A 26,271-nucleotide genomic window follows, 5' to 3' on the forward strand; every position below is an offset into this window, starting at 1 on the left:
ATATATATATATATACATATGTATGTGACCTACTTTTTCATTTTCTTTAATATTTATTGGCTTGTAGTTTTGATAATTCTAATTGTTTAATTTTGGCATTAATTTTCACCAATTGATCATCAATATCAATCCAAAATTTATTTTGTCTTATTGTACATTGAATATATCGTTCTAATACAATCATTGATTTAATTATTAATGCTTGATGGATTTTCATAATTTGATTCAACTGCTTTCGTTTAGCTAACAATTCACTAGTATCATTGATTGAACCCGACGATAATAAATAATTATTATTAATACCATTTATAATTGATTCATATTGAAAATTTATTATACTTATCATCTTTTCATAATTGTCAGTATTGATAAGATCATCATAAAGTAGATTTAAAAACTCTAATTTTGTTTCTTTATCGATAGGCGTGGTAGTGGTTGTGGTTGTGGCTGTCGAAGTATTAAGGTGTAATTTATTCCATATTTTCAATTGCGAATTGATATTATTCAATTTTTGAAATTCAGGATATTGTTGATATAATTTAGATAATTGTGATTTCAATTGGTTAATTTGTGATGATATTGTTTTGTCGTCATTATGATCACCAATATTGTTTACTTTATTATTGTTATCATCTAAGAGGATTAATTCAAGATCATTTATTCGTTTGAAAAGTCCTTCAAATGTATTATCAACCATTATATGTTAAATTTGATTAATGTTTGCCTTTTTATGGTTGGCCATTCTAGTTTGAACTGATTTGTTTAGAATTTGTAAGGATTTGACTACGCACGACCTACCCTGTGATGGATTCAATTCACCAAACAGAATTTAAGGGGAAAGGGGGAGGGGGAGGAGGGAATTGGTATTATTGTACAACAGAAATCACTAGAAATCAACTCATCTAGTTTAGATAGCTCAATATCAACATGCTAAAGTATTTACAATGTCTTTTGTATATGGAATAAAACTTACAAAATTCCTGTGATCTTTAAAAATGTTGAATCTTTGACCAAATTGTACGCGTCTCGATTTTAAGTTATATTATTTCATTATTGTTTCACGTGACGATGTGATATTTCATAATCATTGGACAAGGGCAAGGTCAACGACAGACAGACAGACATACAGACAGATACCGTCAAGTACTTCCAACAATTACACTTTTGAAATATCCAACTCCCACCTCATTTTTTCTTTCTTTTTTGAAAACTTCAAATAGTTATCATTTAAGTCTACTTTGAAAGACACTAAAAGATATCTTATAAGATTTGTATTTAAAAACCGATCAATTCAATTTACCATAAAAGCTCAATTGATTCAGTAAAATTACAAACTAAACAGCGTGTCAAACAATTACTCCCATTAGTATTAACAAACGGGAATTTCCTATCAGTTTTGCTAATATCTAAACACCTTGTTGAAAAACTCCTATGGTCTTCGCAAGTGACGACGTTGATCTTTTCGTTGGATTAATAAAACTTCCATCTGAAATCATTTCTACAATTATAAGTTACACCCTCAAGTGCAGATTACCAGAATTATTATATTTCCCTCCAATTAGAGAAATAGTGGCTACTGAAATTTTAACAAATGTATACATTAGAAAAAGAATTTTTAGACACAGGGACGACCTTGAAGTGTCTTATGAGGGTTTTGATTTCTGTGACTGCGACCACCTCGATATTAAAGTCAATAATTTGAAACAAGGTATTCGTCAGTGGAATATATTCCCAAAATCCATTAGTATAGACAGCGAGGTCGAACTAAGTGATGTTGTGAACACTTTTCCTGAAATTTTAATGGATGCTCTGAGTATCAAGTGTTATTTTGATTGGAAATGCAATCTGGACCAGGAAAACCTATTACGGCTATTTTCGAGGTTCAAAATCAGGCTTGACAACTTCCATTTTTCTCATTCATCATATCCATTCAAAATACCTCCTATTGCCACACACATTAGCCTACATTGCTCTTCATTGACTGATTATGCAATCCCCAATGTAAAGAAGTTTAACATTCACGCAGCCTCTAATGTTGTGAGAAACCAAACATTCACCTTTTCTCCTGATTTAGAAGATTTGGATATTTATACTGACCAGTCAATTCAAGTGATTGTACCTCCAAACTTACGGAGACTAAACATACGCACAATTAATGGTCTAACAAATTTGGTATTCAAAGAAATGCCCAATTTAGAGTATTTACTACTTCAATTACCAAATATTCAGTCTTTTGACGCGGCAGAAATAATTGCTCCCAATTTACAAAGACTAACCTTGTCTTCTTGTGAAAAGTTGTTTAATTTTGATGGTTTGCGAAAATTTCAACATTTAAAGGAATTAAAAATAGAAAATAGTAATTATCCCATGGATTTGTTTAATGAAGGTTATTTTCCTGAGCTAGAAAAGTTGTTGTATTGTCATTGTAAGTTTCCAGAGTTAGAGGATCCTAACAACTCATTATTAACCTTTTCTCCAAATTTGAAAGAATTAGAAATAAGTAATTATCGTTTTCAAAAGGACATGTTAGGCAGTTTGGTATTCCCTCCTACATTAACAGTTTTACGTCTTGATAGCTTAATATTTAATTATGATTATTTGGGTGCAAACTTAAAATATATCCATGTTCGTACTTCAAAAATTACATGCAAAAGTGACTTTAGAATCCCGCATATGGCTCAATATTTTATCTTGGATGCCAATTATTTAATTCTTGAAAGTTTGGATTTTATGTATCATTTGCCGACTAGTCTTGCATACTTGCATTTGATTGCCCAAGAGCTGGGAAAGATGAATCCTGCCACCCAATTGATTGCATGGCCATTAAAGTTGCGTGATTTTGCTCTCGAAAATTTAAAAATTGACCATTATACATTAGAGTCGTTGAACTTGAAGCACTCTAGGCTTGAAGTAATTAAAATTGATAAAGGAAATGTCAAAACATTAGAAACTGATTTATTTCCTGTTACTGTTAAAGATCTTACTTTAAAAGAAATGGGAATTGAGAAGTTACCAGATTCGTTTGAAAATTTGGAAAATCTATGCGTATTGTCTTTTGAGGGAAATCAATTGAGAGAAGTGGATCCTGTACAATTGCCAATGGCAACATTGGAACTTTTGAATGTGTTTAATTGCAACCTTCGTTTCATATCGCCATTTTTAGTTTCGATGTTGAATGATAAGTATAAAAATGTTAAACTAAGAGTAAACGCTTGTGGAAATTTGAATGTCAGTGTTATTGATATCAGAAGGGCATTAAAAGCAATCAAGGGCCTTTCATTATATGTCACTGAACTCGATAAAACTTTGATTGAAATATCCAAGCATTCTTCTCGTTTAAAATGTATACCCGAGTACATCGATCCCCTCTTGAAAGGATCTCAAACCGACGATCTTTATAATGGGAGTGAATTTAGCCTGGATGAAGAATCCGATAGTACTGTTGCAAGGAAAAGAAGAAAGACTTTTCCTGACTTTTTTACTTGGGGTAATGGGGTTAACCTTGGGTAATTTCGTGGGCTTTGCATATGACTTATATAGATACATATAGTTGGACAATTTCCCCACTCGACCTCGAGTCGCAGAAGAGGAATTGAGGAACTTTCTAAGAATATATAATACATTCTGGGCGCTCTATAACAAAAGTCGTACATTTTATAAGACGTTATTCATTTTGAAATGTGGTGATACTCTAAAGTCACCTTCAATTAGACAGATTATGATTGTACAATCATAGTTATACAAGTTGTTTTTTTATTGTTAGTTACAATACTTTTTTTTTTTCATTCAAATAGTCTAGTTGTCTAGATTGATATATAAATCAATATACAAATAAATGCCTATCTAATCATACTTGATCTTGCTCTGAGAAGAAACTTAGATTATATCCCTTGACACTCAATTCTTAGAAGTTGAAGATTTATGATTGTCAATTTCTGGTATTCACCAACTTGGAGCCTTATATATAGACTGGACAAGGCAATTACTATTTACCTAAAATAGAGGATACTTTATTTTTGTATACTATATCATTATTCTATACATTAAGTTATCCAAAAAGAACAAAACGTAAAAGAATTAATCAATAACTATTGCTATTCTTCTTCACTACTACTTCCATCATCTATATTTGGTGTATTACCACCTAAAATTAAATCACGTAAACTTCTTGGTTTACCACCCAGTACAGTCTTGTTAAAATTCAATTCCTCATTACTATTACCATTATCAATTGAAATATTTTTAGTTTTATTATTATTATTAGAAGAAGAAGAATTGCTATTATTACCTTCATCAATTTTAATCCCTGTGAAATGAAAATCTTCAAAATCACTTTCATCAGAATCATTAAATGCTATTGGATCAACTTCTATAGTAGGTGATGGTTTCTTCTGTATAGATTGATTTGATTTGGTCTCCTTGATTTGTTGTTGTTTAGGTTGTTCTTCTTCTTCTAAAAGTTCTTCTAATTGATCTTCTAAATCTTTGAAATCATCATCTAAATCATCTGTCAAATCAACAGTTTCTTCACTAAGTGGTTTTTTCTGTTTTTTCTGTTTTCGAGGTTGTGGTTTCACTTTTGTCTTGGAAGTTTCCTCACTTGGTTTTGGTTTTGGTTTTGGTTTCAGTTCCATCCCTTTTGTGATATTTTGATTTTCATTCTTTGATTTATTTACTACTTCCTCCTTTTTATCCTCATCATTATCATAATTATCAAAATTGAATTCAATAATGGGAACTTCTTCTGTCAGTTTATCATCCATTTCCAAATCTTCAAAATCAGATTCACTAATTATAGGTTCTGAAGAACTTTCTTTAGGTTTGATTTCTGGGGTATTTGTAGCTGAAGGTGGACGTTTAGATGCCATTTTCCTAACTGGTGTAACTGTTGGTTTAGGAGGTTTTCGAAGGGGTGAAGTTTTAGGTGTTGATTTTTTGGATGGTGGTAATATAACTGATGAATTTGAAGATATGGTCAGATTTGGATTCGGCGTTGGTGTTCTGGTATTATTGTCATTTTTCAATAATTTCAGTTGTTGTCGTTGTTGTACCTGATATTGTTTCTCCATAGTTTTAATTTGATTCTGTAATTTACTGACATTTCTACTTTTATTAAACTTAATAGTTGAATCCAATTTTTTCAATTCAACAACTTTATTATTGTTATTATTGTTATTGTTGGTGGTATGATTTTGAGAATTAAATGTTAAATAATAGGCATCATTATTGGTATTACTACTGGTAGTATTATTAATTTGATATCGTTGCGGTATACCTTCAAAAAATATTGGTGTTGGGTCAGAATCAGACAGAGTTGCCTTTAATATACATGTTTGATCTTGTTGATATAGTTTTAAGGGTTTAGATTGATCCATTGAATCAGGTATAAACCCATAACGAATGGCAATATTATCATTGAAAGAATTATTATTAGTTGATGGGTTATCTAATAGTATCGATACATCTAATTCATATTCTCCATCTTCTAGGAATGACATTATTAAGGCGAAAAAGGGGAGTGAATGCTAGTGATGAAGGGAAGGGAAGGGAAGTTCCAGGTATGTCTTCTAAAAGAGTTTATAACTAAATTATAATAGTTGAAACAAGTAATTAATCCAGATCAAAAAAAAGTAAAGAAAAAAGTGTTCACTATAAGATTGTGTGTGTGTGTGAGTCTAAGATTAAAAAAAAAAGGAATTAACAAAAGGCGGGAACAGGAGGAGAGGAGTGGAAAGGAGTAGCCGAGAGTTTTTAATAATGAATTGATGGGTAGATGTGTTTTACTACTTAATGTTTCAATGATTAACAGAGAAATTGCTTGATCTATTATTAAACCCCCAATTTGATATATATAAATATTCAATTATTGAAAAGACTTTAAAGGAGTTGTGGTATTGATTCTCTGTTGGTTAATTCCAAGTGTTTGTTGAATAATTTTTTTGGGTTCAAGATTCAACCCAAAAATATTTAAAAAAAGAATATTGTTGTGAGAAGTGACAAGTAAAAGAATATTCAAGACTAGTACTCATGATACAATAACTAAACAGTTTTTTCTTAATTTATCTCAATTGTATTATGTATTTCACTATAAATCAGAAAAGTATACACTAATGGAAACTGATAAACACACAGCATTCCTAACAAACATCTTAGAATAATTCAGAAACATCCACTGAAGTATTACTTTCACTTACTTCTAAACATTCACTGCTTAAAACAGTAGACCAAGAGCCCAGAGCAACCCCAAAACTACCAGGATTAACATTTCCAGAACTTATATACTGAATATCAGTAGTTCCATTGCTATGCAAGATAATACGTCTAATTTTGTTAGGATCAACTTTAGAACTAAACTCTTCACGACTAACATTGATTGTAGTATCAATTTCATTCTTTGACTTCTTAGCAGCATCATCAGAAGAATAGACACCAATACAGAATGACTTACCAATTTTCAAACCATAACAACCGTCAGAGACATCATTTTCACTTAATTTAACACCATCAAGGTACACTCCACTGTATCGATCATATGCAATTGAGGTGCCTTGTTTTAATGGACGTTGCATTACTGGCCATGACCATTCTTCTGCCGAGTTACTAACATCTTTTACTTTGATACCATTATTCAGTAATGATTTTCCAATAGTAATTGGCAAACCAAATACATTAATTTCAACAAAATTTAACATGTTGTTGAATTGAATTTTTAAGGAGAAAGAACAAGCTACACAAAGTTAGTAAGTGAATCCAACCCCTTTTTATTGCAATCCTTCAGAATAAACTTGAATGTAGATATAGAGGGGTAACCATGTGTTTATTGCGATTTCATTGATAAGCTCGAAATAAGTCACTTAATTATTGTGCCGTTCACTCAATTTTGTTTGATGTGGTTTTTAGATTATATTGATAACAATAAGAAGAGGAAGAAAACTAAAGTGTGGCATTCTAGAAAACATAAGTTTACTTGCATCTATCGAAAACGTATTGACACTTTTCTTTACCCTATTGTTTTCTTATCAAGGTTAGTCCTGTCAACTTGCACTAAATTATAAATTATGGAACAGATTGCGCTTTTTTCTTTCGACTATCGTAATGATAATATGTTTTGGTTTAATACTAATAAAAATCTGCCTCATCTGAAGTATTTAATTATCAAAATCTACTTAACCCCAAACTACTTTGATGTCAAAAATTTAGAAAGTTACTTGCAAAGTCTGAAATTTTTCTTTTAATGCGGAGTAGCCTAAATTTATAAGCCTCGAATGATTAACCATCCTCTTATCAAGAATGTATAGTATTTAAACGGCATCAAACAAAATGTCTTCTGGGACATAAGCTAAGAGAAGATTCGGCAGGGGGGGGGGTGATGAAATCAAACAAATAGCTATTATTCTACACTACTATCTTAGAAGTATCTTCCAATTCAAATCATTAAAGGTGTCACGAGTTAAGAGATATCAAATATCATAAAGGAAAAATATACACTACAATCTCATACAAATCACCAGATTCTTTAATTACCATAACCACCTTCTTGTATTTATTAAGTGATAGAATTGAGCTTTTTTCTCTTTTCTTAATTGGAATGGTTGACAACTGCGAATTAGCGCCATATATCTCTTGTTGATGCCGCATGTTTGGATTTTGTGTAATATGTCAACTGTGGTTCTTTCTTGTTGCCATAGTTTAGTTTTAGTTTAATTGTGTTGGCCTATTATTGTTAGCCTAACTTTTATAGATACTTTGGTTTTTTAACAATTGGTAATCGAATTTTAACATATATTTTACTTCTAGTTGATAATTTTGTTAGTCAATGATATCTCTTCTTTATTGTTATGCTACCATATGCTATACTGCTAGCAAATGAAATTTAAGTGAGCTAGTTTTTTTTTTGGAGTGGGAGAGTGCACGTGATGCAACCAACCGAGGAGTTTCCCGATGGTTCCATGTCATATATTCAAAAGGAGATCATAATTCAAAAATCATTTACAAGGCAATAATCCAAATAAATCAAGAGACACTCCACTCTATAAATAATTGAAATCAGTTTTAAACTATTTTATTTTTACCTTGAAACTTTAATTAGTAGAAGAAGAAATCATTTGAAACAAATTTAATACAACTAACCTACTACTACTACTACTACAGGTGGCCCCTAAGAGAAGAAACAAAAACAAGGAGAAAGAAAGAAAGAGAGTGAGAGAGAGAGAAATATAAAAATCTCTCGTTGTTTTAACAACCAATCCACAAACACATACATATACATAATAACTCTATTAGTAATCTTCATCTTTTCTTTAACCATTGATTATCAACAACCATAGCATCACACATATCATATCCAATTGACAAATATTATCATCCTTTTTCTGTTTAACAATCAAAAACATCTATTTCACAAACCGACATGTCATGGATAGGAATTAAAAAAGCTATTAATCGAGCTGGAACTCAAGTTATGTTGAAAACTGGTCATATTGAACAAACTATTGATAAAGAATATGAATTTCAAGAAAAACGATATCGAACTATGGAAGAAAATTCTATTAAATTACAAAAAAATTTACGATTATATTTGGATAGTTTAAGATTATTAACTAATTCACAAATAAATATTGCTGAATCATTAAATTCATTTTATGGAACTAATAATGACAAGAGGAGTAGTAATATATCAAGAACTGGATCAGTAAATACAGGAGATAAGATTCAAACAATACATGAAGAAGAAGGAGAAGAAAAAGAAGAAGAAGAAAATGACAATACTACTACTACTACTACTACTACTACTACTACTATCACCACCACCAATACAACATATAATTATAATAATTTAATTCAAGAATATTATGCTACAATAAAACAATTGAATGATTCATGTATTGCTAATCTTGAAAATCCATATAATCAAACTGTATTAAATCCAATTGCCAGATTCAATTCTTATTATATTGAAATTAATGAAATCATCAAAAAGAGACATAATAAATTATTAGATTATGATGCTATGAAAAATAAACTTCGTAAATTAATTGAAAATCCAACAACAAATATATCACCATCGATGAAAACTAATATAATAGAATTGAATCATAATCAATATGAAGAAAAATTGAAAATTTATAATCAAGAATTAACAGAAGTAGAATCAAAATATGTGGAAATTAATAATCAATTATTAATTGAATTACCTAAATTAATTAATCATCGAATAAGTTATTTTGATCCTTCATTTGAATCATTTGTTAAAATTCAATTGAGATTTTTCAATGAAAATTATCATGTATTAAATCAATTACAATTGAAATTAGATGCTCAAACAAGACAAGATTATATTGAAGGGAAATTAGAAGATAGAATTGATGATGTTTTACGAAAAATGAAAAAGTTAGACATCACTAGTGGGTTAGATTGAAGGGGAGAGGGACCATAAAATAATAGTTGTGCTTAGTCTTTATATAGCTGGTTGACTGATGTATAACAAGAATAATTGATCAATTAACGTTGTTCCTCGTATATGCGATTACGTAATCTAATATATATATATCACGTGACTAATTTGAAAACAACTTTAAATTTTTTTTCACTTTGTTGAATGATATTTATATAACCAGAATGATTATGAGTAATGGAACAAATTGGCATTTACTAAATATTGTATATACCTTGATAAGAGTGGGGAGGGAGGGAGGAAGTTATTATTTAGAACAATGGATGTATGTATGTATGTATGTATGTATGGGGGGGCGGGCGAGACCCTTCGTTTAAAATATACAATGGGGATACGAGCGATGACGAAAAACTATTTTGTTGGGCGAGGAGGAGAAGAAGAAGAACAAGGGGAGGAAAAACGGAAGACGGAAAAGTGAGAAATAGAAAGAGAAAGAGAGAGAGATTTCGGCAATTGGAATTCAGTTGTTGTTGAGTGTGGGCTATTTCCGCGACCACCACCACCACCACCACCACCAGATTGACAATAAGTCGCACACAACTTGGACGTAGACACACGACAACAACAACAACAACAACTGTGTCAAGAATTACAAAGTTTAAAAATTGATTTTACACCAAGAAGAAAAAAGTTCCAATCTCTTTCAACAATCAATCAATCAATTAACAATTAACAATTAACAATCAACTAAAGAACAATTAAAGAAAAGGTAAAAGATCTTGAAAATTCTTTTATATTGGAGTTTATTTTATTCTAATTATCAAAAWTTTTTTTTTTTCATTTATTCAATTATTCATTTTAATTTATATTCATATACTTATAGATATTAAACTTTCTTGTTATTATTTGCATCACCACCCTATCCACAACTTATATTACTAATAATGTTTAAAATATTTTCACGTCCTAATAATAATAATAATAATTCAGACACCAATACTCCACCAGGGTCTCCTTCTAATAAAGTAATATTTGCCGATTCATTTTGGTCTTGGTATATTGATAGTTATTTAATTAATGATAAACAAACTCATATTAAACATACACCTTATAATATCACCAAATATTCTGATAAATCTCATGATGTAACCACTTTACAAAAATATTTCACCACCAATAAATTAACTCCTATACCTTCAACGACACAAATAATTGCTATATTAAAATCACCTTTTACTCAAGGAGATTTAAATAAATCATATTATTTAATACGAATGTTTCAATTATCTAGTCAAGGATTATTTTTAACTAATTCCCCCATGGATAAATTAAATCATCCAATACAATTTTTGGGTGCAGAAAATTGGGATAATGTCATGTGTTATTTGGATGCATTATTATTTGCCATGTTTGCTAATTTAGAAAGTTTTGAACCAATACTATTTATACCTAATCATTCTGAATATTTATTAAATCAATTATCAGCATTATTAAGAGTTTATGTCAATTTATTACGTTCAGGAAATTTAATCACTACGGATTTAACGGCGAAAATTTGTGAAGCATTGATGAAATTAGGATTCACTGAAGCATTAAGTCATAAACAACAAGATTCAGCTACATTATTTGAATTTTTGACTCAAACTTTAAATATGCCATTATTAACTTTTAAAATAGATATTAAACATGGTGGTAAATTTAGTAAACATGATGATGAAAAAATATCTAAAGAAAGAATATTATTTGTTAGTATTCCTAATGAAGAAGTTGAAGATGAATTATTACCTGTTGAAAAAAGTAGTATTAGTCATACTGAAAAAGTTGACAAGAAATCAACCACCACTACCACCACCACCACCATCACCACCGCCACCATCATAGAAAAACCACCAACACACCAAGTCAATGATAATGAAATAAAAGAACTACCTCAGGTAGATGAAGAAGATGACCCTAATCAAGATCAAGAAGAAGATCTGATATTATTGGAAGAATGTTTAGAACATTATTTCAACAATTCAATAAGTGTTAAACGTGAATTAGAAAGAAGAGCGACATTATCTCACATCACTGAAGGAGTTACTGCCACTAATTTAAACGACGATGGATTTTCTTCTTCTGCTCCTCCTCCTCCTTCTTCTCCTCGAGTAATCACTACACCAATGTCAAATAAATATGAATTTGAAACAATTGAAAACATTGATGATAAAACTCGGTTACGATCAAATAGTGTGAAATCAGATAATATTAAAGTTGGAGTACGACAACGATCATCTACTACGTTATCATTTTGGTCAGTTGGCACCGATAATAAGAGTAATAATGATAAACTGAGACGGGGTAGTACATCTGGTAAAGAAGTCAGTTTACCAGCATGGATGTTTCTTCGATTATTACCATTTTATACTGATGATAATGTTATAACCAATGAATTACAAAGTGTTGTGAAAACATCTAAAGAATTTGCCACCAGAAGACCAATTTTACCAATTTGTTTAAAAAGATATCGATTCAATTCTGGGGCTGCTTCAGGGACTCGATCACAAAAAAGAATAATTATCCCACCATTTATTGATTTACCTCAATTTGTTGCTGATGATATTGATGATAATAGTTGTTCATTTAGATTAATTCTTGAAAGTGCTATATGTCATCGTGGGGATAAAATTGAACTGGGTCATTTCATTGCTGTTGTTCGTAAACATACTAATAAAATTAATGAAACTGAACAAGAAGCAAATAATTCAACTTGGTATCTTTATGATGATATGAAAAAAAATTCTCGAGTTGTTGAAAAAACTTTTACAGAAATTTTTAAAGATGAATGGCCATATATGTTATTTTATCGATTAGTGAGTAATCATGAAGTTAGTGGTGCATCATCTATAAATAGTGATAATAATACTAACAACAACAACAACAACAATAATAATAATAATAATATTGTTGTTCCACCTCAAGGTTCAAAAGGAAATTATTGGTTGTCACAGGAGGAAACATCACCACAACCATTGGAAACCAACAATAATTTATCAGTGAAAACACCAACCAAAAGTATTCCAATTCTGAATGTATCACCAATAGATCCCAAATATATTGATATTAGAAATAAATATTATTGGTATTTCACTGATGATGATAAAAATTATTTTAAAGAAGAATCAATAAAATTAAAAGATGGTAATTCTAGTTTTACATTAAGTCCTCAATTTAGAAGAAATAGTCAATGGAGTGTTAATTCAAATATTAGTTTTGTACAATTGGATAAAGATAAAGATAAAGATAAAGAAAAAGAAAAAGAAAAGAAATCATCTTCCAATAATAATAATAATAGTAGTATTCATACTATCACTAGTAAAAATTCCAACTTTACAAAATCGAAAATTGAAAAACCAGATATTGATGATAGTATTACTGGTGCTACTAATACTACTACTATTACAAAACCATCAAATTTGCTTAATAAAGAAAATGAAATCAAATCCTCTCCACATTCATCAATTTGGAAACGAGCAATTAAATTGACAACATCACCAAGTGTTAAAATTGATTCTACTGAATCAGTAGGAGAACTTAATAAACAAATATCTCCAATTAATTTAGATACATCAATCAATGATACTACTACTACTACTACTACTTCATTACCTAAAACATTAAGAAATTTAGAAAATAATCAAAAGAAACATCGTCATCCATTTTCTCATAAAAAATCTAAATCAAAAAGACAAGATGATTATAAAAAAGAACATTGTATAATGATGTAACTAATATATATAGGTGGTGGGTATATATATATATATATATACTTATTTATTTATTTATTTGTTTATTTATTTATTTAATTAATCACAATAATATATTTCACCAGAATTCCCAGCAATGGCAACTTTACTAGTTTCTTGAGGATGAGCAACAATACAAGTCAATGGTTTCTTCTTGGTGGTGGTGGTTATGGTGTTATCAATAATTTTCAATTTTTTAATTAATTTACAAGTTTTCCAATCCCAAAAATAAGCAAATCCATTACAATCACCACTCATTAATATTTTCCCATCAGGACTAAAATCAATTTCTATTCCATACCCAGCAATTTGATGTCCGGTGAAAAATTTTTTCTTATACCATTTAAATTTCCCATACAGATGAATCACTTTAATTGAATTATCCATAGATTGTAAAGCAATATAATTTGCTTGTGGATGAATTTTTATACAAGGTATTGAATGTTGTGAAGGATCAGTTATCACTTTAATAGGAATATTTATTTGCCATGACCAAATTCTTACGGTTTTATCATCAGATGAAGAAATAAATTTATCTAAACCCAATGATTTTAAATCATTAATTGATCCTTGATGATGATCATAAATTTGTATTGGATTAGTATATTGTATAGAATTAAAATCATAATGTTCAATAGTAAAATTGGATAACCCTACAATGAATTCTGTATTATTTTTATTGTTAGGATTAAATAATAATACATTTGGAATAGATTTTAATTTTATAGATTTAATCATTTCACCAGTTTTAGTATCCCATAATCTTATATATTTATCATATCCACAACTTAAAAATCGTTCACCCGATTGATTAAAAATTATATCTTTAACGGGTAAATTATGTCCTTTAAAAATTCTTAATAATTGATATTGTTTACCTTGAAAAGTATTATAAATTGACCATAATTTAATTAAATTATCATTACCACATGATAATAATAAATGTCCAGAATTAGGGAAAAATCTTAATCGATTAATTCCTCTTTTATGACCTGGGAAAATATGAATGACTCGTTTAGGAACAAAACATTCTTGAATATGTTGTTGCTGTTGTTGTTGTTGTTGTTGTTGATCATCATTATTTAATGATGTTTGTTTATTGTTATTACTAGTATTGGGTAGATTTTTGGGTATTGTCATATATGATCTTCCTTGATAATCAAATTCTTGTTCACCAACAAATTCTGAACTTGGTTCAAATGTATAGTTATTGGTGGTAGACACAACAGAAGTTATTTCCTCATGGTTGTTGTCTTCTATTTCAATATTAGAACTAGGTATGTTTTGCTCATTTTCATTATTATTGTTGTTGTTGTTCTTGTTGTTGTTGGCGTTATTTTCATTATCAGATGAATTATTGGTCCATGGATCAATCCCATATCTTGATCCTTGTTTATAACGTTGCCGTTTCAATTGTTTAGCTAATTTTTTAGCATTATTTGATATTTTCCGATCGTTGTTGATATGAAAAGTATCATTTTCAAGTATCGATGACAGAATTTGTTGAAATGATCCAGCAAATGTTTTCACTTTTTTAAATGGTGGTCGCTCATTATCTTTTTCGTCATCACTTGAACCTGATGATGATGATGATGATGATGAATATCCTTGTAATATTGACATTGTATTGTCTAATTTAATTATTAGTATTTGATGATCATCGCATGGTGGGTGTGGGTGGTTAGTTTTTTTGTTCACGAAAAAAAAAAAAAAAAAAGTGCACCAAAAAATTTTTGATATTGATCAATCACTTCTTTCTTCATTGTGTAAAAACTACTAGCCGACATAAGATGGGTAAAAGAAGAGTAGATGAAGAATCTGATTCAGATATTGATGTTAGTTCAACCGATTCAGAAACTGAATTAGAAAGCACACAACAACAACAACAACAACAAGAAGGTGCTACTACAATTCAAGAAACTGTTGATGTTGATTTTGATTTTTTTGATTTAAATCCTCAAATTGATTTCCATGCTACTAAGAATTTTTTAAGACAATTATTTGGTGATGATAATGGAGAATTTAATTTAAGTGAAATAGCCGATTTAATTTTACGAGAAAATTCCGTGGGGACATCAATTAAAACTGAAGGAATGGAAAGTGATCCATTTGCAATTTTAAGTGTAATTAATTTAACTAATAATTTAAATGTGGCCGTGATTAAACAATTGATTGAATATATTTTAAATAAAACCAAATCTAAAACTGAATTCAATATTATTTTGAAAAAATTGTTAACCAATCAGAACGATACTACTAGAGATAGGAAATTTAAAACTGGATTAATAATTAGTGAAAGATTTATAAATATGCCAGTTGAAGTGATTCCACCAATGTATAAAATGCTTTTACAAGAAATGGAAAAAGCTGAAGATGCTCATGAAAATTATGAATTTGATTATTTTTTAATTATATCAAGAGTTTATCAATTAGTTGATCCAGTGGAAAGAGAAGATGAAGATCACGAAAAAGAATCCAATCGTAAAAAGAAGAACAAGAATAAGAAGAAGAAATTGGCTAATAATGAACCAAAACCAATAGAAATGGATTATTTCCATCTTGAAGATCAAATTTTGGAATCAAATACTCAATTTAAAGGAATATTTGAATATAATAATGAAAATAAACAAGAAACAGATTCAAGAAGAGTATTTACTGAATATGGTATTGATCCTAAATTAAGTTTAATCTTAATTGATAAGGATAATTTAGCTAAATCAGTCATTGAAATGGAACAACAATTCCCACCTCCATAAAAAGAAATAGATTTACAATGATGATGATGATGATGAAGATGATTTATAGATGTATAGATGGCTTCTCTTTTGTATATTCCACTTTTTTTCAGACAAATGCACACGACAAATTATTATGGAAGAAAAAAATTTTTCACCTTCGCTAACAAAACATCTTCCTCCCATACTCTTCTAATCATATACTCCCCCTTTTCTTGATCTTTTAATCAATTAACTCCCCCCCCCCCCCCCCCCTAATTATGGCTCCACCTCATAAGAATCATAATTTCCGTCCAGAAAACGTTTTAAAACGTGCTGAAGATTTAATTGCTGTTGGACAAAAGGAAGCAGCATTAGATACATTATATGAATTAATTATTTCAAAAAGAATTCGTTATTTACAAGTTCAAGATTTAGAACCTATTGCTAGTTTATTGATTGAATTAGCAGTTGAATTAAGAAAAGGTAAATTAGCTAAAGATGCATTACATCAATATAAAAAAAATATTCAATTACTGGAAAATGGGTTAGAAAGTGTTCAAACCATTGTTCGTAAATTTATTGATTTAGCAGAAAAGAAATTAGATGCTGCTCAAACTAAAGCTGATATTAAAATTGATGAAGAAGAAAATGCTGCTGCTGCTGCTGCTGCTACAAGTAGTGCTGGTGCAGGTGGTGCTGGTGGTGATGCAGGTGGTGCTGGTGCAGGTGGTGATGATGATTTAGAAACTGCACAAACTCCAGAAAGTATTTTATTAAGTGCTGTTTCCAATACTGATTCAGCTGATCGTACTGAAAGAGAATTAGTTACTCCATGGTTAAGATTTTTATGGGAAGCATTTAGAGCTGTTTTAGATATTTTAAGAAATAATTCTAAATTGGAAATCACTTATTCTGCTATTGTTAATCAAGCTTTTAAATTTTGTTTAAATTTCAATAGAAAAGCAGAATTTAGAAGATTATGTGAATTATTAAGAACTCATATGCAATCAGTTACTACTCAAACTACTACTAAAACTAGTGGTCATAATGCCATTGATTTATCCGATGCCGAAACCGTGCAACGTTATTTAGATCAAAGATTTGCTCAATTGAATATTGCTGTTAAATTAGAATTATGGCAAGAATCATTTAGATCAGTCGATGATGTTCATTCATTAATTACTGCATCTAAAAAAGCACCAAAACCAAATATGATGGCTAATTATTATGAAAATTTGGCAAGAATTTTTGCTGTTTCTGATAATACTTTATATCATGCTGCTGCTTGGAATAAATTTTTCAATTTATATTCTCAATCACCTTTAGCTACTGATGAAGAATTGAAAAGATATGCTTCAGTCTTGGTTTTATCAACTTTATCAATCCCACAAAGAGTGGTTCAAGATGTTGATGAACACAAGAGTAAAAATTCTAAATTATCTTCATTATTGAATTTAACTCATGTTCCAACTAGAGAAGGATTAATTAAATCGATTTTGTCGAGATCAATTTTGAAATATGTTGATGAACCAATTCAACAATTGTTTGAATTATTAGAAGGTGGTGATTTTCATCCATTATCAATTAAACAAGAAATTAGTCAACTTTTTCAAATCATTGAATCCGATAAAGAATTTAAAAAATATATTCCTACTTTAACTGAAGTCATTTTAATTAGAATTTTCCAACAAGTTTCTCAAGTTTATGATGCAGTTAAATTAGATTTCTTGATTTCTTTAGGTATTTTCCCCGATTTAGAATATTCTTTATCGGAATTACAAGTTGAAGATTTGATTGTTAATGCTGTTAAAGATGATTTAGTATCTTTAACTATTGATCATGAATCAGGGGTTGTTTCATTTAAATCTAATCCATTTGATGAAATTGATCAAGAATTTGCTAATGCTGGTACTACCACCACTAACACTATCACCACCACCACCACCATTGGTACTTCTAGATTACAAATATCACCAGCAGAATTGGTTCGTACTCAAATTAGTAAATTAGCTGCGACATTAAGTGAATCGATTTATTTGATTGATCCAAATTATGAAGCTCGTCAACAACAAGCTAAACAACAAGCATTACAACGTTGTATTAAAGATATGGTTAATGAACAACAAAGAATTGCTGATCGTTCCAAGATTTTGAAAGATCGTAAAGTTGCTGCTGAAAAACGTAAACGTGAAGAAGAAGAACGTCAAGCCCGTTTAAGACAAGAAAAATTGGCAATGGAACAAAAATTAGAACAAGAAAGATTAATAGCTGAACAAGAACGTAAAAAATTGGAAAAATTAGAGAAAGAACGTGAATTAATTAAAGAAAATGAAAAACGTAAAATTGCTGAAGAAATTAATGCTAAGGGGATCATTAAAATTGATTTAAATAATTTGAAAGAATTAGATACGACAAAATTACAATTGATGCAAATTGAACAATTAAATAAAGATAAAAAAGAATTGGAAACTAAATTACAAGCCACGGCTAAAAAAGCTGATCATTTAGAAAGAGCTTATAGAAGATATGAATTGAATTTATTAGAAGCTGATTTGGAAATTCAATTGGATTTAGAAAAGAAAGATTATGAATTTTTGAAACAATCGAAAATTAATAAAGCTAAAAAAGATCATGATAATGCTATTGAATTAAAGAAAAGATTACAAAGAATTTTACCCGATTATAGTAAATTTAAATCAGAAATTGATGCCAAGAATGAAGTTAAATTGAAACAATTACAAAAAGAAGCTCAAATTAAATTTGAAAAGGCAAAACAAGAACGTATTGAATCAGTTAAAAAACATCGTATTGAAGAATTGAAAATTAGAAAGGAAAGAGAACGTAAAGCTGCTGCTGAAGAAGCGGCAAGACAAGCTAAAGCTGCTGAAATGGCTAAATTGAAAGAAGAATTAAGAATTCAAAAAGAAAAAGATGAAGCTTTAGCAAGAAAAAGAGCTGAATTGGAAGCTGCTGCTGCTGCCGCTGCTGCTCCATCATCATCACCACCACCAAAGAAAACAATGACATTTGCTGAAAGAATGAGATTAAAGAGAGAAGGTAAATTACCATAAATAATAAAGTCTGTATAGTTAAGTAATCATTGATAGTCTCTTAGTGGGAAATAGTAATTGAACAAAGTTTCTAGTATACTTAAAGTTGTGTTATTAAGTAGAGATGTTGAACCGAACCTAATGGTGAAAAATTTTATCCTGCCCCGCCCCGCCCTGCCCTCTCCCCACAGCACACAAGTAGAAACTCTGGACTGAAATTTTTCTCTCCTTCCTTCCTTCCTTCTTTCTTTCTTTCTTTTATTACATCACACATTATAAAAGAACCACTCCTGTTTCCTTATTAAACTCCCAACTCAATTGGATAACTTTTCATTCTTTAGGATTGAAAAATTATCGTTATGTCATCCTCCAATCCATCAATTACTATTATTGGATCATTAAATTATGATTTAGTCACATATACAAATAAAGTTCCCCAAGGTGGAGAAACTTATCAAGCAAATTCATTTGAAACTCATGTTGGAGGTAAAGGATTAAATGAATCTATTGCCGTTGCCAAATTAACTCCTAAAAATTCCGTATTATTGAGCAGTACTACTACTACTACTACTACCAGTGGTGATGGTGATGGTGCTATTCGTATGGTGGGTAAAATTGGTGATGATTCATTTGGTCAACAATTGAAACAATTTTTAATTGATAATAAAGTTAATGTTGATCATGTTCACACGGTGAATAATCAAACTTCAGGAGTTGCGGTGATTTTAGTAGAAGAAGAAACTGGTGAAAATCGAATTTTAATCACTCTGGGAGCAAATGGTGAATTAAAATTAGATGATAAAGAATATGAATCGATTTTCCCCAAAACTACTGGAAGCATCACCACCACCAAAGAAGGGGAGGGGGGGTATCTCTCATTTGTGATTTTACAAAATGAATATCCTGATACGGTTAAATCGATTAATTGGATAAAATCCAATCGTCCACAATTAAATATTGCCTATAATCCATCACCATTTAAATCAGAATTAATTACTAAAGAATTATTATCAAAAATAGATTTATTAATAGTTAATGAAGGTGAAGCATTAGATGTTGCTAATCATTTATTAAAAAATTCTCATCAACAAGATTTAATTGATAAAATTAATCAAATCAACAAAAGTAATGTCACAAACTCTACTGGCGATAATCATACAGTGTTGGTTGAAGTGTTTCTGAAATTAGCCATTGAATTACAAAAATTAATTAATCCTGATAATATACAAATTATTGTTATAACCATGGGTAGTAAAGGATCTATTTATATTGCCAAAAATAGTGGTGGTGGTGGTGGTGGTGGTGGTAGTCAAACCACTCCACAATTCATTAAATCTAGAAAAGTTGAAAAAGTCATTGATACAACTGGAGCAGGTGATACATTTTTCGGAGCAATTGTACTGAATTTAGCATTAGGTAAACTGATTGATTATGCCATTAAATTTGCAACTACTGCGAGTAGTTTAACAATTCAAAAGAAAGGTGCCGCTGAAGGAATTCCAAGTTATGAAGAAGTAATGGAAATTTTGTAGGGTTGTTGTTTGTTGCAAAAAAAGAAAAACCAAGATGGTAGATAATATATATATATATATATAGACAATCACAAACAAAGTAAGTTTTGATTATAAACTATCATTTCTTTTTTAAAATACAATTCTAATAATTAAACGTTCATTAATAATTAAAGATTATAAAATACTATTTATACAAGTTATTAAATTTTAATGTCAATCAAATAAATATCAACAAAAACAAAAACAAAAAAAAGTAGATATTACACCATAAACACTAGCGACAACAACCGTCATACCTCTCTAAATACAACTCTTCTGCCTGACTATTTATGCCTTTCTGGAACGTACGGTTTTGGCTGTGGAGTTTGTATTGGATGGAATTTGAACACCTGAAGCATGAACATATTCATTAACTTGAGCAGCAACCCCACCTTTAACTGATTTAACAATTTTTGATTTAGTAGAATCTTTTCTACGATAAACATCAATATAAAATGCAATAAATAACACCAAATAAGATGATAAAATGGCACAACCAGAATAAGCAGCAATCATAGTACCAGCACAATCTCCACAATAAGGTAAAACTTTAGAGAAATGAGTAATAACAACTTTTTGATAAGTACCAAAATAAACAAATACTAAATCAATAATAAATTGAATGATTTGAAATCTAGTGACCCATTCTTTCCACCAAACTCTTATACCTCTAGCGGCTAAGAAATAATACCAATACATCAATACATGAACCGCCAAATTTAATGAAATTGGTACCCAAGAAATCGAAGTAGTACCAACTAATTGAGTATAACATAATAAAGCAGTAGCTCCATGATGATAAGTATGTAAAAATGTCAATTTTTTCTGTTTAACCACTAAGAAAACCGTATCGATAAATTCAATAAATTTGGTGATATAATTAAGATAATATAATGTAATTAAAGGTTGAGTCCAAGCTTTAATATCACAAATGGTATAAAATAATCCATGATGATAAATCATGGGGATGATTTGTTCACACATTAATATTAATAACGTGAATGATAAAGTAGTTAAAAATAAATTATGAATTTGAAATAATCCATTCAAAACAAATGGTTTAATATTGAATTTTTTGAAGATATAATCACCACCAAATATCACAATATAATAAATAGTTATAGCCATAAGAGCTTCTGGTAATGTTGATAATGGTAAATGACCAGAAATAAATTGAAATTGTGATGGAATAAATTTATTGTTAGTAGCTTGACTAATAACTTTATCAAAGATTGGCCATAATTGAATACCAAATGGAGTATCCCAAGTAGGAATTGGAAATGATGAAGATAATGAAGACATGATAATGGTAAACCCAGAATAAAAAATGTGATAATTAATTAAGCGAATGTGTAATCCCAAAAATTCTTCCTTTAAATAATTAAAAAAAAAAAAAATTCAAGTAAGTTCAAACTTATACAGATATATATATATACTTGTGGGAACTCAGTTGGTGGTGAAAAAAAAAAAAAACAAAATAGTTAACTATAACTATAACTATAACTATAACAAGAAGAAGAAGAAGTTAACTTAAACTAGAATAATGAAAAAAGCCACTCCAAGATTAAAGAATTAAAAAAATGAAAAATTTTTCTTCAAAAGTAAAAGCAAAAGTAAAAGCAAAAGAAATTTGTTGTTTCTTTGTTTGTTTGTTTGTTTTTGGTTTGGTTTTATGTGCGATGATTGATTTAATTGATTGATTTAAAAAATGTCGTGTCGATGACTATTGAGTGAGTGGGTGAGTGAGTGGGTGGTGTTGGTGTTGGTCAATGAGACACGATTACTTTTCTCTTTTTTGGTTGAAGAAGAAATGTCGTACAATACTCAATATGCAGGAAATACACGACCCGCCAAATTAAATTTTTCTTTCATTTCTTTTTTTTTTTTGACAGATTCAATTTAATGTCGCTTCCACACGAAAAAGAGAAAAACACACACATTATGTTGCGACATTTATCATCACGTACCGACTAACTTGAACACAAACTAATTAATGCTGGCAATAATAAAGTAAAATATAAATAGGGGGGAAGGAAGGAAGGAAAGAAGGAAGGAAGATAATGGGAGGAGGGGAAATCACAAAATATAAATGGGGCTCTAAACCAAGAACTAAGAAAGAAAGAGGAGTAAAAAAAAAAACACTTCACCTTAAATAGGAGAAGAAGATGATGATCGAAATTTATTACACTTTCACATGTTTAACTTCTTTCTTTCTTTCTTTCTTTCTTTCTTTGGCACAGCGACTAAATTTTTTTTTTTACAAGAACGCGTCCTTTTTTTTTTTTCAATTTATGTTTTTACATACAAGAAGTTTAACCATTTTGGTTGTAATATTACTGAATTGACCTTTTTATTAATATAGTATTATGAATGTGGATGGGGGGGTCACTTGAATTTATTGAACATCATTTTGGTGTAAGTTGAGCTGTTAACTTACACAATTGGCGGTAATACTGATCCCCTATATCAAATTGTGTACAGGTTACACGCACCACAGTATTTTGTGATTTTCGCGCTGTATCGGCACCAAGATTGATACCGAACTCACACGACCGAGTTACGAGAAGTATTTTTACTCTTTGGCACTTCATCTCTTTTAATACTTTTCACTCAGGAATATTCACCATAGTATCATTATTTAGATTGTTTGGATTGAAACCAGACATGACTAACCACCAACAGGAGGACCCTGCATTATCATCTACAAATGAATTTAATTCTTCAAGTGGTGAAGATTCATCATCTGATTCTTCCTCCTCGTCCTCTTCTGAAGAAGAAGAAGAAGACTTGATGATTACTAAACCCATTTACATGTCCAAGACTACTAGGAATAAAAAAGGTTCTCTCAATAATCAGATCACGAATACAAATGAAGAAAAAGGACAATTAGAGGAAAAAAGTGGTGATAATTCAAGTGAACATACTAATAGGAGGAAACAAATCACAATATCAAAACTCGATCATCAAGTAATTCAAGATCCTAGTGATAATAAATTGGAATTTGATGGAGTTGATGATACTGATGATATTGATCCTGAATTAGAATATGAAAATTGGAAAATTAGAGAATTGAATCGATTTAAACGGGATCAAGATATAATTAAACAAATTGAATTAGAAAAAGAAGATCAATTACGTAGAAACAATTGATGACTAAATCGTATTGGAGGTTCTTTTTTGGTGTATTAATTATTGGGGTTTGTTTGTTAGTTGGAGGATCAAAAGTATTTCAAGATTTTTTTTTTGCAATGATTTTTGGGGAGGCGAGGGAAATTATCCGATTTTTCAAATTGCCTCCCACCACCAAGGGAAAATTGTTTTAGTATTACTGGCTGTTTTTTTTTATTATTATATATATATACCCTTGAAATCTACCAACCAACCAACCAACCAACCAGCCAATCGACCCACTTAGTGTCAATTATTTACCTAAATTAAAACATGTCATTAATCCCATTACCTGAATCGTTGATACCATTCCTAGATCCTTATTTACCTAACATAAAAGTCACCACCACTAACAATGGATCTTTGAAACGTCCATTTGTTACATTAACATATGCACAATCTTTAGATTCTAAAATAGCAGCTCAACCAGGTACACAAACTAAATTATCACATTTGGAAACTAAAACAATGACACATTATTTAAGATCCAAACATGATGCAATATTAGTTGGTATTGGGACCATTTTAGCTGATGATCCGAAATTGAATTGTCGATACATTTTTGAATCGGTGAAACCAAATGAACAAATGATTTCGCATCAAATCAGACCAGTTGTAATTGATCCTCATGGTAAATGGCAATATCATCAAAGTCAATTGTGTCAAATTTGTCAACCGTCAACAACAACAACAACAACAACAAAAAAAAAAAAAAAAAACTCTGAATCATCACCAGTATCAGTACCAGTACCAGCCGGTTTGGCTCCATTTATAATCATTGATGAATCAACTATACCTAATATTGAATCAGAAAAAATGGTGATTAAACAAGGTGGGAAATATATTAAATTACCATTATTATTATCAACGACGACTAAAACTAAAATATCTGATAATTGGCGGGAAATCTTACAAAAATTATATCAATTGGGATTAAAATCTATTATGATTGAAGGTGGTGCTAAAATTATTAATGATTTATTATCAATTAATAATAGTACTGATGATGATGATGATGATGATGGCCAGAAGCTTATTGATAGTGTAATTATTACTATTGCTCCTGTGTTTCTTGGTTGTAATGGTGTTACTGTACATCCTTATCATAATGTTTTACTAAAAGATATTAATTGGTGGACAGGAATTCAAGATAGTATAATAGCTGCTAGAATTGATTATCATCAATAGTTTACTTTACTTTACTTTACTTTACTTTACTTTACTTTATTTAATTATTTAATTGAATTAATACATATACAAATTATTCTTTTTTCTTGAAGAATTTTCTCTTTTATAAACAAATTCTATATGATGCATAACGACCAGAAGTTTCTGATCTTCTAATAATTTTCACAATTTCACCACGTTTTAAACCTAAATATCTAGCTACAGGATCTTCTCGTTGAATTCTTGGTAATTGTGATTCTTTTAATCTATATCTAGTTAATAATTCTTTTTTTTCTTCACGATTTAATTTTAAATGTTTAGGAACTAATTCATGATGAGTAATATTAACGATTAAATCATTTTCTTGAAAAATTTCAATAGTTGCTGGTGATACAGTAGGGATTAATTTATTAGCACTTGGAGTCATTGAATTTTGATAAATAAAAATCCCCGTTGAAAAATTTTTTTCAGTAATATGAATACAAAAATTCCTCATAGTTTTAATTCCAACTGATGCTTCATCACAAAATTCAACCCATAATGATCCAGTTTCAGGAAATTTTTCTAATGTTTCAGCTGTAGGAGTAGCTTGGAAACACATTTGTTTACGTTGTGGTGTCCCCATAGAATCACAAATTTTGGATCGAAATTCTTCTAATGTCATATCAAGTTCTTCTTGTGATATATAATATCCCTATATATATAAATGGTAATTTTTAGTTAGTAAAAAAAACAAATTCTCCCCTTCCCTGAAAAAAAAAAATAGTATGTTCCCCCCCCCCCTCCCCCACTCAAAATGATTAAATTATTGGAATAATCATCAAATGTATAGTTATGTCTCTCAACCCATGAAGCACAATACTAACGATTGGTACTTCAATTCTTTTGTTTAGATTTTTCCATTGGGGGGGTTGCTCGATAGTGGCTTTTCAATAATCCATCATCAAGTGAGGTTCATTTTCACTCTTCACTCTTCTTCTTCTTCTTTTAATACATACCCTATCTCTAACCATTTCTTTAACGGTTTTAAAACTTCTGAATAAACGAGAAACAGCTCTATCGGTATCATCCATTTTTGAAAAAAAAAAAAAAAATAAAACTTATATTAAACAGATGTGATGAATGCAAACAAAAAAAAAAAATAAGATGTGAACTTATCAAATATAGTGGAAAAAAAAAATAAAAAAATCCTGTTTATGTTGTAAGTTGATCAGTGATGATTCTTTAAGAATATTGATGATTGTTGATTAGTTAAGTTAAGTTAAGTTATGTGTCGATGATAATGTCGATGATGTTGGTTTAGAAGTTCAATTTTGATGTTTTTTTTTCTCATTTTTTTTTCTTTTCGATGTGATGGAAAAAAAAAAGGAAGAACCAAAATGTCTAACTTTCATATCATGTCGTGAAATGTCGCAAAAATTACACTTGATTCTACAC

General features: G+C 29.8%; 14 protein-coding genes across 14 annotated transcripts; 8 read left to right on the top strand and 6 right to left on the bottom strand. All coding sequences in view use genetic code 12, as the record gives it.

Moving 5' to 3' along the window:
* Nucleotides 1-46: 46 nt before the first annotated feature.
* CAALFM_C112690CA (uncharacterized protein) lies at nucleotides 47-697 on the bottom strand (the record flags this gene model as incomplete). Its single annotated transcript, XM_706480.2, has 1 exon — nucleotides 47-697. One exon carries the CDS (start codon nucleotides 695-697, stop codon nucleotides 47-49), a length of 651 nt encoding a protein of 216 aa, XP_711572.1.
* A 734-nt stretch (nucleotides 698-1,431) lies between these two features.
* CAALFM_C112700WA (uncharacterized protein) lies at nucleotides 1,432-3,510 on the top strand (the record flags this gene model as incomplete). The annotated part of the gene is made up of 1 exon (XM_706479.2): nucleotides 1,432-3,510. The coding sequence occupies one exon, from the start codon at nucleotides 1,432-1,434 to the stop codon at nucleotides 3,508-3,510; it is 2,079 nt and encodes a 692-aa protein (XP_711571.2).
* Nucleotides 3,511-4,094: 584 nt separating this feature from the next.
* On the bottom strand, nucleotides 4,095-5,498 carry CAALFM_C112710CA (uncharacterized protein; the record flags this gene model as incomplete). The annotated part of the gene is made up of 1 exon (XM_706477.1): nucleotides 4,095-5,498. The coding sequence occupies one exon, from the start codon at nucleotides 5,496-5,498 to the stop codon at nucleotides 4,095-4,097; it is 1,404 nt and encodes a 467-aa protein (XP_711569.1).
* A 651-nt stretch (nucleotides 5,499-6,149) lies between these two features.
* Nucleotides 6,150-6,692, bottom strand: CAALFM_C112720CA (uncharacterized protein; the record flags this gene model as incomplete). The annotated part of the gene is made up of 1 exon (XM_706476.1): nucleotides 6,150-6,692. The coding sequence occupies one exon, from the start codon at nucleotides 6,690-6,692 to the stop codon at nucleotides 6,150-6,152; it is 543 nt and encodes a 180-aa protein (XP_711568.1).
* Nucleotides 6,693-8,410: 1,718 nt separating this feature from the next.
* RVS162 (Rvs162p) lies at nucleotides 8,411-9,418 on the top strand (the record flags this gene model as incomplete). Its single annotated transcript, XM_706475.2, has 1 exon — nucleotides 8,411-9,418. One exon carries the CDS (start codon nucleotides 8,411-8,413, stop codon nucleotides 9,416-9,418), a length of 1,008 nt encoding a protein of 335 aa, XP_711567.2.
* A 920-nt stretch (nucleotides 9,419-10,338) lies between these two features.
* Nucleotides 10,339-13,161, top strand: CAALFM_C112740WA (uncharacterized protein; the record flags this gene model as incomplete). The annotated part of the gene is made up of 1 exon (XM_706474.2): nucleotides 10,339-13,161. One exon carries the CDS (start codon nucleotides 10,339-10,341, stop codon nucleotides 13,159-13,161), a length of 2,823 nt encoding a protein of 940 aa, XP_711566.2.
* Nucleotides 13,162-13,239: 78 nt separating this feature from the next.
* On the bottom strand, nucleotides 13,240-14,802 carry CAALFM_C112750CA (uncharacterized protein; the record flags this gene model as incomplete). The annotated part of the gene is made up of 1 exon (XM_706473.2): nucleotides 13,240-14,802. The coding sequence occupies one exon, from the start codon at nucleotides 14,800-14,802 to the stop codon at nucleotides 13,240-13,242; it is 1,563 nt and encodes a 520-aa protein (XP_711565.2).
* A 167-nt stretch (nucleotides 14,803-14,969) lies between these two features.
* CAALFM_C112760WA (protein-transporting protein) lies at nucleotides 14,970-15,935 on the top strand (the record flags this gene model as incomplete). The annotated part of the gene is made up of 1 exon (XM_706472.1): nucleotides 14,970-15,935. One exon carries the CDS (start codon nucleotides 14,970-14,972, stop codon nucleotides 15,933-15,935), a length of 966 nt encoding a protein of 321 aa, XP_711564.1.
* A 239-nt stretch (nucleotides 15,936-16,174) lies between these two features.
* Nucleotides 16,175-18,967, top strand: RPG1A (translation initiation factor eIF3 subunit a; the record flags this gene model as incomplete). The annotated part of the gene is made up of 1 exon (XM_706471.2): nucleotides 16,175-18,967. One exon carries the CDS (start codon nucleotides 16,175-16,177, stop codon nucleotides 18,965-18,967), a length of 2,793 nt encoding a protein of 930 aa, XP_711563.1.
* A 338-nt stretch (nucleotides 18,968-19,305) lies between these two features.
* RBK1 (putative ribokinase) lies at nucleotides 19,306-20,478 on the top strand (the record flags this gene model as incomplete). Its single annotated transcript, XM_706470.2, has 1 exon — nucleotides 19,306-20,478. The coding sequence occupies one exon, from the start codon at nucleotides 19,306-19,308 to the stop codon at nucleotides 20,476-20,478; it is 1,173 nt and encodes a 390-aa protein (XP_711562.2).
* A 309-nt stretch (nucleotides 20,479-20,787) lies between these two features.
* Nucleotides 20,788-21,801, bottom strand: FEN1 (fatty acid elongase; the record flags this gene model as incomplete). Its single annotated transcript, XM_706469.1, has 1 exon — nucleotides 20,788-21,801. The coding sequence occupies one exon, from the start codon at nucleotides 21,799-21,801 to the stop codon at nucleotides 20,788-20,790; it is 1,014 nt and encodes a 337-aa protein (XP_711561.1).
* Nucleotides 21,802-23,163: 1,362 nt separating this feature from the next.
* Nucleotides 23,164-23,649, top strand: CAALFM_C112800WA (uncharacterized protein; the record flags this gene model as incomplete). The annotated part of the gene is made up of 1 exon (XM_706468.2): nucleotides 23,164-23,649. One exon carries the CDS (start codon nucleotides 23,164-23,166, stop codon nucleotides 23,647-23,649), a length of 486 nt encoding a protein of 161 aa, XP_711560.2.
* A 291-nt stretch (nucleotides 23,650-23,940) lies between these two features.
* On the top strand, nucleotides 23,941-24,855 carry CAALFM_C112810WA (2,5-diamino-6-(ribosylamino)-4(3H)-pyrimidinone 5'-phosphate reductase; the record flags this gene model as incomplete). The annotated part of the gene is made up of 1 exon (XM_706467.2): nucleotides 23,941-24,855. The coding sequence occupies one exon, from the start codon at nucleotides 23,941-23,943 to the stop codon at nucleotides 24,853-24,855; it is 915 nt and encodes a 304-aa protein (XP_711559.2).
* Nucleotides 24,856-24,958: 103 nt separating this feature from the next.
* CAALFM_C112820CA (DNA-directed RNA polymerase core subunit) lies at nucleotides 24,959-25,907 on the bottom strand (the record flags this gene model as incomplete). Its single annotated transcript, XM_019475169.1, has 2 exons — nucleotides 24,959-25,528; nucleotides 25,833-25,907. 2 exons carry the CDS (start codon nucleotides 25,905-25,907, stop codon nucleotides 24,959-24,961), a joined length of 645 nt encoding a protein of 214 aa, XP_019330714.1.
* Nucleotides 25,908-26,271: the final 364 nt, after the last annotated feature.

Source organism: Candida albicans, chromosome 1, assembly GCF_000182965.3.
Source record: "Candida albicans SC5314 chromosome 1, complete sequence".
In the NCBI taxonomy this organism is placed as follows: domain Eukaryota; kingdom Fungi; phylum Ascomycota; class Pichiomycetes; order Serinales; family Debaryomycetaceae; genus Candida; species Candida albicans.